The sequence below is a fragment of the Embiotoca jacksoni genome, unplaced genomic scaffold (assembly GCF_022577435.1).
Source record: "Embiotoca jacksoni isolate LCO1_2020_lvr unplaced genomic scaffold, fEmbJac1.0.p SCAF_1, whole genome shotgun sequence".
Lineage (NCBI taxonomy): Eukaryota > Metazoa > Chordata > Actinopteri > Embiotocidae > Embiotoca > Embiotoca jacksoni.
The window spans coordinates 16,946,848-16,958,925 of NW_027185229.1; the positions used below are offsets into that span (position 1 = coordinate 16,946,848).

A 12,078-nucleotide genomic window follows, 5' to 3' on the forward strand; every position below is an offset into this window, starting at 1 on the left:
TTTTGCCCTGAGATAAATGAATGAAAAAGCAAACCATTAGCATATTAATTCAAAACAAATAATCTACTGCACTGTTAATTAATCTAATTCAAGTGTGTAATTATATGTAATTTTACAAAGTTAAGAGATGTTTATGAGTGACTAAGGTGTCATCATTTTGCAAATAGCACCATCTACTGGTGATAAGAAACACTAGCTCACTGCCTTTCTTTATTAAAGCAGATTTACAGTAGAGTGAAGGTAAATTTAATAATTCCAACCAAAAAACAAAAACAAATACTTAGCAGTTTATTAGGAAACGAACATGTTGATGCAAATTGTTCAAGTAATGTTTGGCACACAGCTGTATTTCTCTCAGTGCCAGCGACCTCTTGTTGAATCTGAAAAACAATGCGCTTTTATTTTTTTATTTTGTATGTCACATTAAAAAAAATAGAAAAGACAAGCTGTTTGATTTTTCTTTTTAAAAACAGGATGGGTGCAAATCATCACTTACATTGCTGAGAGTTTCTCTAATATGTTGACATTCTTTGGCTAAAAGATCACTGGTAAAGCAAAAGAACAGATCTTTAAAAAAAAAAAAGCATCTGATGTAATCCAGGCTACGTTACCACACAAGAATAAATTCAAGCAGCATTTCAAGTGAAAAAAAACAAAACATACCTGTCATTTTTTTCTTTTGCCTTTTTCTTGTCCTCTTCAAATTTATCCAGTAGTCCAGAAGTTCTGCTTTTGTCTCCAAACAGGAGAGGTTTAGTGTGATAAGTGCTTGAAAACTTTGGGTCACTCCCCTTGACAAAATACAGAGGTGAAGACATAATCCTTTTATTTACATAAAATATTATAAATAAAATTGTATGCACTCGTGATCCTAGTTACAATGACTTTTTCCTGACTAAACACATATTGGTTTCCCGGACATAAACAATATTGTGTCTCATCATTATTAACACTAAAACGCCTACTTTTTATACAAACACTAATAATCCAATTTCGCCATGAAGCACCTTCTCGCAAGTTTGCAATATTACACACAAAGAATACAACTACGGATATTTCAGGGATAGACACCTCAGTTTAACAGACATACAAAAAATATCTCATGGTATACAGTATATTTGCTGCAAACATGTTATGTGTTGTAGTTGAAATGGTATGGTGGTTAAATTTTCTCTATTCAGTCCTGCACAATGTTATGGAAAGTTGTGGAAGACAGATTTAGATCCCTTACTTAAATTGATATACCAATAAAGCAATGTAAAAATGTTCCATTACAAGTAAAAGTCCTGCGTAGAAATTCCTCTGAAGTAGAAATACATGAGTTTTGGCAGCAAAATGTAGTTAAAGATTTAAAGGAAAAGTACTGGTTTGTTCTCTTTGATTGATGTATTACATATTATATATGATTTCATTAGATTAGTAATACTGAAGCATCAATACGTAAGCAGCATGTTATTGTTGTAGCTACAGGTGGAGCTAGTTTGAACTACTTTAGGTCCAGTTTTATAGACGGAGACTGTAGATAAATCTGAGGGTTCTTCAAATGATTTGGACTTTTTCAATTATCTTTGATTTTTGCTCAAATATCGGATCATTTGAACATTTATTGAAATTAAACCGCGTGAGAATTATGGAGGGAAAAAAAAAATCACTGTTTGTTGGAGCGGTTAACAACTCAGACATCTGAAATGTGACCCAGACTCCATACAGATTATTGCAAAATGTCAGAAGCAAAAATGGTTGGAAACCACTGGCTTCTTTAACAATACGTTGAATTTTTAAAAGCTTGTTATAGTATACATATTATATTAAATTATATTATAACTAAAACTGTTTAATGAATGTAGACGAGTAGAAAGTACACTATTTTTTTAAATGTAGTGGAAGTATGCAATCAAAATACTCGGATAAAGTTCCTCAGTTGTATTTAAGTACTTGAGAAAATGTACTTAGCTAACCCTTTTCACCACCACCGCTTGTGGATATGGAGTATCCTAATTTAGAGTACAAACATTGGTAGAACATTAAGTTTATCAGCAGCCCTGTTACTGAGGTCGCCAGGAACCTGAGTGCAACTTATACGCATATAAGGCAATTTTGGGGGGGGTTAAATTGTTTATGTTTATCACTGAGTTATTATTAGTGCTTCATCAACAACACTAATAAGATAAAGATGGAAAATCTCACCTCTTGTGAACTTTGTTGTGAGTTCCTGGATGACTGAGAGGTCCCCTGTGAATTCTCAGGCCAGAACTGAGACCCAAACAAGAGCTGAGAGTCGGTTAAAGTCGAGTAGCCGCTGGTCGCCACATTTCTGCTCATGGTCTTGTCCCCACAAGATCTGAATGATAATGATAGCGAGACCACGTTTAACCTAACTATTTTCAGATTTGAAAATAACAACAGCAGCCTCATGTATGCGCGGTAGGCGAAAGACATTAGGTAGAAGTGTCATTATTAAGCGAATCACCTGCTTCCGGTTGGGATGCCCAGCATTTCCTTCATATTCCTGATGTGATTCATCGCTTTTGGTTGCCTGTATGTGAAAAGAAAAAGTTAGGCACAGTTTAATTTAGCTATAAATTATCATAACAGCATCAATACGATAGCTGACAGAGGCGTTGGAGGCTGGTTGGAGTTAGAAAGTATTAAGGCTTCATTAGCTAACAATTTACTGCTAGAAAAGGTAACTAAACACTTACAACAGGCTAGTCAACTTAAGTTTTCTAGTTTTGTGTTATTAAAGTAACTCACAGCTTACACAGACATAACGAAGGGGCGACAGGAGGAACTCTGCAGGCTCATGAGCTTTTAAATTTCCCGCCGTTCGAGCTGTCAGAACGAGGCTACGCTGCATTCACGGGCCGTCGGAAAAGTGACTATCCGACGTAATAAGGGCCGGAACGAAACATCGATCAAAGACTGTTCGCGTCTAAAGCAAATCCTCAGGTGCCGCAGGAGTTTGAGGTTTAAAAGCAACAGAATTGACAAATCAAGACAATCATGAAGCGGTCCGTTATATCCAGGGTGCACCTGACTAAGTGTAACATTTACTGACTGTAAACTGAATTCGTGGCTGCAATCAGTGCATCAATCAGTGCATCGATATGTTATTGTGACCGCTGTGAAAAGCTCAAATGTCCACGGTATAAAAAGGTACCATTAACGTGCTATTATTTTTCATATAGTCTATATACAATAGATTGGGTGTATTATTGTCGTGAACGATAGAGCCAAGCCGGCAAAAAAAAAAATATATAGCTTGTGTTAAATTTAGAAATTCATATTGTACTTACATTAACTTCAGAAGTACACTGGCGTTTAATATTTGCTATTTTATTTTATTTTATACGTTTCATCAAAAACATTTCAGATGTGCAGAATCTCCTGAACATTTCTGAACGAAAGAAAATGCAAACCACAACACCCAATACTTATATATCTTAATGTAACGTGTACATTTAAATATTACAAAGGGATAGGAGATTTTTGTTGTTGTTGTTGTTGTTGTTGTTCACTCATTCGTTCTTTCATTCATTGAACCATTTTTCTTTAAAAAAAAAAAAAAATGAATCACAGAAGCAGCCTGCGCTCTTTTCTGACATTTATTTTGAAAAGCCTAGCCGGAAGTGCGCGCGCGCCACATGAAAGCAAGTAGCTGTGATGAGCTACCGGCTGCAGGATTACCTCTCTGAGGCTGAACCGCTGAGGTGTGTTGATGACAAACCTACCCGCAAATATATAAGTGACAGTGCGGCGGTCGGCTGTTAAACCACACCTACAGGAGTCTGGTCCAGGCCAAAGCCTGGTGTGTGTGGTTTTTTTTTGGGGGGGGGAGGGGAGGCTGGTGAGTTCACTTTGTTTTTGTGTCTCCACATCAATGATCGTATAGCAAGCGGGCTCCTGATTCTGTGAACATTGTTCGATAATCTGAAACAGACTTAAAACAGATGAGCAGATCTTCCTCTCCAACGCTGACATCGGTGTTTTAGCCCTGACTGACTGCCACCCGCCATCACGGTACAACTTCTTCTTAGTGACAGGTGCTAGCTAGCCGATCACTCAAGTCACGTTAGCTCGTTGCATGGTATTTATTTATTTATTTATTTTATTTTTTTTTAATGCATTGGATATGTTGCTTTACTCCCTTTGGTTATTTCTTTGCGTTTAAAATGCAAGAGTTGAAGAAACGAGCTGTTTGTTAGTATTTAAACTGATTGTGGGTGATTTTGGTGTCACAACACAGTATACGCTATTTTATGAAGTGCAATCCTGCTTCTGGCTGCTCTTCTTCTTTTTTTCTTTTTTTTTTCTTCTTCTTTTCTAAATGTAACCTCAGTCAATCGTATTGTGATTTTAAATGAAGGTAGTTAATCGGCTTTGTGTTTGGAAGAGACACGTTCCCCTAAAACTGTTTTCTGATGTGGGGAGTGGTGCTGGAAACAACGATGATTTTCATTATTGATTAATCTGTGAATTATTTCCTCGCATTAATGTCAACGTGTTAGAAAATAGGGATAAATGTCCACCATTGTTTCCCAAAGCCGATGATGCAGCTTAAAATATGTCGTTTTGTCCCGACCAAAAGATATTCAGTTCATTATCAATGAGGACTAAAGGAACCAGAAATTATTCATATTGACTAAACTGGAATAAGTGATGTTAGAAATCGTTCAACAAAAAATGGCTCAAAACAATCAATCAATTATCCAATTAGTTTTTTGTTGACCACAAATGTAGGATAGACTAATTGTTGCGGCAAAACTTGTAAATGGACACTAGATTCGGGATATGTTCTTTTACACAGACAACAATACAATCTTTAAGATGTGTTACAAATACCCAAACAGTACGTCTTTGACGCAATTTAAGGGATATAAATATAATAATTGTTTTGCAAACACAAGAAATAAGAAAATAATGTTAAATTAATTTGTCTAATATGAGCATTATGATGCTAACTTTCATTATTACGTCACCACAAGGACAATACAAGCCCTAATTATTTTTAGTTTTGTTTTCAAAATAAACACCAAGCCCTCGAAGGCAAATACTGTCCTGAAATGTATTTAAAGATTTCTTGTTATCTTGATTTTAAAGTGTGTATAACTCTTGTTGTATATGATAGAAGTCTCAGCATTCTGGATATTGAAAGCTCGTGTTTCATTTGATCATTCTTTTTTTTTTTTTCCTGTGGGATTAGAGGGGTTATGTGTCCTACTCTGTGAACAGTCAAAGAAATTGATGCATATCTAATTCAAGTCTCTTTCATCTCCAAGGGTTCGAACATGGCTCTGTCCTTCCTTTTGGTCTTGGCTGCCACTGTGATTCTAATAAGACCAGAGACTCCTGTAACTAAGGTAGAAAATGGATGTTACCTCGCTGAAGGGCCAGCGAGTGCTTCGTTCGGGTTACACCGTTTTGTTAATCTATGCATGCCGCTTTTGTTTACAGGCCCTACATCAGAACTCACTGGAGTGCTGTGGCGAGAAACCGAGAGTGAACAATTCATGCTCAAATGACACTCACTGTGAACCAGGTAACGTGGAGGTTTTTAAAGACTTAACTCTGACTTATCAGCAATAGTTTATCAGTGTGAAAGGATGTTGTGCCCATAACGCACAGAGCAGAGCCTCCCGACTTCACACGCCCGTTTTCCACCGAGGCAGTTTTAGGGCTGATTTGGATCTAAAAGCAATATTTCTTGTTTTGACAGCAAAAGGAACTGGCTCTTGGACAGGATAGTGTCCCCAACACTTAGCTGGTCTAGAGCCAGAAGCTGGGGGGCAGGACTCCCATGACCATTGAATAAAATAACCACAGCTTCAGCATGGATGATAAATCTAATAAAGCCTGTGGAGGAGACAATCATGCACTGTGATCGAAAACAAACTCAGTATAATCGTTGTTGTTATGCTTGGAGTTAGTGCTAGTGTTGCTGGGGCTGTATTGGCATACACAGTGGTGTAATGAAATGGCTCTTTAGCCTGTGAAACAGCAAATTGTTGTTGTTTTTTGTTTCCAAGTTAAACCAACTTCATCTTGGCACAAGCATCCGTCCAGAACCAGAACTCGGTTTGCATTGGTACAAAGAGGGTAACTGTCAAGTTACATTTAGTTAAGTTCAATTTGATTTGATCTATATAGTGCCAAATCACAACATAAGTCATCTCAGGGAACTTTGTCAGGTTGAGACCTTGCAATATTACAGAGAGCAATAAGCAGCATGTGGTGACAGCGGGGAGGAAAAACTTCCTTTTAACAGGAAGAAACCCACAATAGGCTCAGAGGTGGGCAGCCAGAAGGAAAAATAAAGGATTTATTTTATGTAACATCATGCCCTGTCATGTCTTTTATAGTTTATTTTGGGGAACAAAATGTAAAAACAGCATCATTTCATCCATATCTCTTCTACCTTGTAGTAGTAATTATTGCAGGATTGAATGAGCATTTTGTTCTTACAATGATATCAAAGGTTAAAAATGGCAAATGTGAAATTTGTTGTTCTCTTGAATTCTTTAGGATGCTTCTTGCGTGTCCTTGAGAACAGCAACACTGTCTGCATATTCTGTGACTCAGCAGCTGTGGATATAGAGAACATAACAGTCTGCACCTATAGTAAGGATGTTCAACTATTTACTGTTTTTAACTAGTTAAAAATCTAAATGTTGAATCGCATTTTTTTTTAACTTGACCCTGTTTTGTGCTCTCCAGACTACACAGTGGAGCGTAAAAATCATACAACTGTGACTACTGTCATTCCTAAAATTGGTAAGAAGGTCTAGAATAACTACAAACTATGTTCACTATATACAGCATTTATTCCTTGTTTTTCTTAAATGTGTCCACAAGTCTGATTTAGTAGAGAAAAACCCTCCTTTTTACCAAATGTTTTGAACGTTTCGCTTTTTAGGGTGTAATGCGAGGGGTGATCAAAAAATAATTAAGAAACTGCTCCTGACACTGAGTGCAGCACAGTGACGTGCACAGAGCAGGGGGAAGCTATCGCCGAGTTGGTACCTCGCGTTACGTTGCTTGAGCCACATCAGCACCTGAGAGTTAAACGCGTTTCGTGACCACTGGTACTTGTGCATTTGCGATGCCAACATCAACCTGAAGCTCGAGCACATCACACTGGTTTTTTTCCATATTTTTGGGGAACTGAAAGAAGGGAGTCGAATCTGGTGAGTAGGTGGAGTGGGGAGGAACGATCGTGTTGTTTTCAAGTCGCTGTGAGTAGGCGTGTTGTCATGTTGGAGAACCAAAGTGCCCTCGTGCCACAGTTCAGGTCATTTGAATTGAATGTTTTCTCTCAGACAACTCAGAACGTCGCAGTAAAAGTCTGCGTTGACAGTCCGGCCCTGGGGGAGGAATTCACGATGCGCAACTCTGCGAATGTCAAAAGAAAATCCACCTGGTTGCACTCCTGACCTGCTGCGCCATACTGCAATACTGCTTTATTGCAGGAGGCTTTCTGAAGCATTCAAAGGATCCCCCTGCCGATATTCAGAGTTTGACACAAACCTTGTTGTGCGTTCTCTGCTCAAGTTTCAGGTCCATGATGAAATTGCAAATGTGCACAGACCAGTGGTCGCAAAAACACCTGTAACTCGGGTGCAATTTAACGTTGACCACTGACTCATAGAAGATGAGGCTACCCCCTGCTTTGTGCACGTCCTTGTGCTGTGCTCTGTTCGTGCACAACGGGAGCAGTCTCGGAACATTTGAGTTGCTCTTTGTATAGTCATCATTTATTTAAAGAAGCTTGAAGTCGAGAGGAGACAAGATTACTTTCTCTGTCCATTTGTAGTAACAAAGCTGTATGATGTTTTGGTAAATGTCTGCAGATGTTTGCCATTATTTCTCAATCATGTCCCGTTTTGTGCTGCGTGTCTGATGCAGGAGGCCCAGGAGTGGCAGCCTCCCTTCTTCTGGGAACGCTGTTGATCAGCCTGTTCCTGATTCTCTCTGTTGCCTCCTTTTTCTACCTCAAACGTTCTAACCGGCTCCCAAGCATCTTCTACCGCCGCAACAAGGGTGAGCACCGCACAGCAAATATAGTATAGTATATAGAAATATAGTGACGCTCCACTGCTGCTGTGGATTTCAAGAAGGTGCTTTTATTTTGCTATTAAATTCCCTTTATAATAAAGAAAGGAAGGGTCAGATGGAAAATGCTATGTTGCTTTGATTCGGTGAAATTATGTTTGTGTCAAATACAAATGTAACATGGATTCTTACTTTTACAGCCTTCATATTCCAACCAAGTGAGACAGTAAGTCAGCTTTATTGTTTGTTCATAGCAAATCAAATAACATTTGGAGCTTTGTGTGGAGACTTTAAACCTTTTTGATGTCAACTCTGCAAAGATTGTATTTATGAATATATTAAAAACTCATTCAACTTTGTTGTTTTCCCTTCTAGGCTGTCATGATCCCCTCCTCTTCAGGTAAGTCGACTACACAGTTGACTTGTTTTGAAACTGTGTCGCTGACCTTGCAGAACCGGTTGTAGTATTATGTGAAGCTATTGAGCAATGCCTGCAGCATTTGGCCTTGTAGGTGAGGTGCGTTTTAGCTGTGAGGTAAGCACTGTTGCCGCAATGAAAGGCTTGTAAGTAGAAAAAGCTCATTTTGGCTTAACAGCTGTTTTCAGCGCAAAGAAGCTCTACGGGTGAAACATGCTAAACGTAAAAATGTAATGTAATGCCTCTTGTTACTCGTCACAGATGATTGTGTGATTTTTTTTTTTTTTTTTTTGTATGTCTGTTGTCCTTTTGAAGTGAGGAAGCCGAGATATGTCAGAAGGGAGCGGCCCTCTGCAACATTGAACAGTGCCACCATCCCGACATCATCCACCACTGAAGAGTATAATGTGTAGGAGGAGCGGTGGGAGCTCTGGTGCAGGTAGGAGAGAAAGCTCAGGAACGATTTTCTCATCATGTGAAGGAAGACCAGCCGAGTCTTTATAAGGGCGGCCAAATGTAACTGAAGCTGCTTCTGCTGAATTCATCTCACTAGGGTTGTTACTTTTTTCTGTATTTAATCAGAGTTTGATATTGAAAAAGACCCCATTAACTAACCTGGCGCTCCAAATTATCTGTGATCAGTTAATTCTTTAAAAATGCACTAATGTCCCCAGGAAAATACTTTCAGCGTTCAGGTTTGTATTTTTTTTATTTTCATTTTTTGTGATGAAGTGGAATCACTCAGAACTCCTTAGTTTTTAGGTGGAAACACTGTTGATAAGCAGTTTTTATCTGCTGTTTAGCATTGTGCAAAATTTCAAGAAAGGGTTTCATTAATACGAGGGCCTTTCTATTAAAAAAAATAGTTTGATAGATTTCGATGAGAAGATCGATACGACTTTCACATCCGTATGGTAAATATGAAGCGACAACCAGAGGTCGGTTAGTTTATTTCCCAAAGTGTCAAACTGTTCTTCTAAAGCAAACATGATTTTTTTTTTTTTTTTTTTTAAAGGACAAAGTGACAGCCCTGATGGACATTTTATTTCCTAATCAGGATGTTTTTACACGTGTGCTATTTATTTGTAACTGTGCACTGAGTTTTACAGCTTAGAATCAGGCCAACATAATAACGTTATGTGTCTAAAAGCATTAGTGTTCCTCTGGTGGACGTTTAAGGGAGAGTTCCCGTAGGCACCGTATGATTGTTTGTTTGCATTTTGTATTTTTATTGATACTGGTGTATTTATTATTTTTGTGATCAGCCTGAGTTGAATGTATTTCACACGTCCAACAAATCATACATCAATCCATCATTTATTGCATTCCACGTGCAGACCGAGTTAGTCGAGGAAATGGGGAATTTGCAAAGAAATCTTTTTTTTTTTTTTTTCATAGAAACTTCTGTGATCATTCTAAACCATTTAAAGTACTAATTTTGTTTCATAAAGTATAAATTCCAACAGATTTCTCTCTCAAAACCTAAAATTACTGAATCCTCGTGCACTTTATCTATCTGAGGATCAGCTAATGGTGGACCTTAATGTTTTTAACAGAAATACCCTAAATAACTTGTTGCCATCAGGTGTGATTGAGGTTTTTCTTGCTGTGTAGATGGCAACAATATAGTTGCATTATGAACATTACTTGACTACTATTAACTTTGCCAAATGTCTGAAGAAAATGGCTTTTACTGTGGGCCATTACTGTGCCATTACAAGCTTTAAATGCAACCTGGAAGCATTTAATCATGACATATCTGTGAAGAATTATTGGGTATTTTAATTGTATCCAGTGGCCTTTAGTGTATTTTTATTTGCTACATGGTATTTTATTCCTTTTTTTAATCTTAAAAAAACTACAACTGTAAGAAAGTCAAAAAGGCAGCAATCATTCCATGAATATTCCCTTTTGCTTCTTGTGTTTACTGCTGTACAGACAAGCCTAAGCTGAATACATGTACATATTGTTTTATACAAATGATGTATTGCTTTTGTAATGATGTATATACTCTAGTTTCAGTGCCATGAAGAAAGTTCAGAAGATGTATGTATTGTTTGCAGAAATAAAGCACCTTTCCATTTATATAATTATGCAGGCAGGTTTTTTTTTTTTTTTTTCTGTAACGCTTAAACTACAGATGAATCACAACAACAAAAAAAGTCCACTATTAGTGACAAATGTATAGCCATTCTACGGTGTAATAATTAAACTTGTACGTTCTACGGTCATTAAGGGAATCATTAATATGGTTCAATCCATTTATCCATAAAATCCCCAACATTACAACCAGTACGGATTAACAAAACAAAGGGTATTTGGAGAGTGCAAACCTCCAACAAGGCCAACAGTGAATTCTTCTATGGTATTAAAATCTGTAACCACAACCACTTTATAGAGTATGTCTGGATATACAGCATTTACAACTGTGGCAATCTTGCAATAGTTCCTGTTCTGTCCCTGAGAGCTCCACAATGACTGCTTGAGAAAGTACATCTTTATCCGTGAAGATTACTGTAAATGTGGACTGTGATATGAAGTCAGTGTATTTAAACAACGCCCTATGTTTTCTCAGTAACTCTTCTGCTATCCACTGGATTTTAAAATGTAGGCTAAAGAAAGAGAAAAACAATTCATGGGTCTGCCCTGTAACTGAGATCTGCACCAATTTAATGGATTCCTCCTTCGTCCATACTACACCCTTCCGCAAAGTTAATCAAATCAAAGTTAGTCTGCACTTTTTCCACAATCCCGCTCACAAACAAACAAACTGCACCGAAAACATAACCTCCTTTGCAGAGGTAATTAATGAAACAAAATGAAACTGTCAAATAAAACAACACAAATTAATTCATTCATTTTCTGAAATAAAACAGCCCAAAAAGTTCTAAATAACATAATGGCATAATGAATAATTAAATTTAAGCCCCAGTTAACATCATCCTTACAATGTTCTGGTTTTACAGCTGTATATTTGTGTTGTTGGATAAAAGTATAAATGCAGTCTTGTTTTCTCAGATAGTTATCTTTTAGCTCATTTCTTATTTAAAAAATTGTTTTTCCAGATTTCAATGGTAGCATGATATTGATGTTATCCTGTGTATTGAAACACTGATAGGAGCTGCATTGTTACAAAACAGATGTATAAGTTTTGTAAAATTACACTAGCTCAAATAATACACCGCAATTACATTTTTATTTAAAAGAAAGCTGCTTTCTATGGGAGAGTAGATAATACATGGGTCTTTAAAAGCTTAAATTTAAGGATTAAAATGGCATCAATATCAAAGGAGCCCCAAAGTAAATTCAATCTCCAAGTAGCTCTATGAACCAAATTGGGGGGGCGGGGGGGGGAATGGTCTTTAATATTTTTTAATGAATACATCTGTAAAATATTTATAATGGTAGAAAATATTTCACTGTCCTGTGTTCTTGTCATATTTTAGTCTAATAATGGGATCAATTATTAGGGCCCGAGCACCGAAGGTGCAAAATCCCTATTGTTATTATTATTATTAGGATTTGTATTTTGGGAACTGAAATGCCACACCTCTGGTACTGGAGGGAAGGACGTTTGCACCAGAAGCTACATGTGACAGGACATAGTACTC

The 12,078-nt window shown here is 37.4% G+C and overlaps 1 protein-coding gene across 4 annotated transcripts; it reads left to right on the plus strand.

Moving 5' to 3' along the window:
* Positions 1 to 3,636: 3,636 nt before the first annotated feature.
* On the plus strand, positions 3,637 to 10,698 carry cunh1orf159 (chromosome unknown C1orf159 homolog). Of its 4 annotated transcripts, none has more exons than XM_069143809.1 (9): positions 3,637 to 3,710; positions 5,280 to 5,360; positions 5,455 to 5,539; positions 6,523 to 6,618; positions 6,715 to 6,771; positions 7,903 to 8,037; positions 8,250 to 8,275; positions 8,425 to 8,449; positions 8,783 to 10,698. In XM_069143809.1, the coding sequence occupies exons 2-9, from the start codon at positions 5,289 to 5,291 to the stop codon at positions 8,878 to 8,880; spliced, it is 594 nt and encodes a 197-aa protein (XP_068999910.1). In that variant the 5' UTR covers positions 3,637 to 3,710; positions 5,280 to 5,288; the 3' UTR covers positions 8,881 to 10,698. The 4 variants fall into 4 exon arrangements, with proteins under 4 accessions (XP_068999910.1, XP_068999894.1, XP_068999902.1 ...); XM_069143793.1 differs by having other exon boundaries at positions 3,654 to 4,020; XM_069143801.1 differs by having other exon boundaries at positions 3,654 to 3,847.
* The last annotated feature ends 1,380 nt before the right edge of the window (positions 10,699 to 12,078 follow it).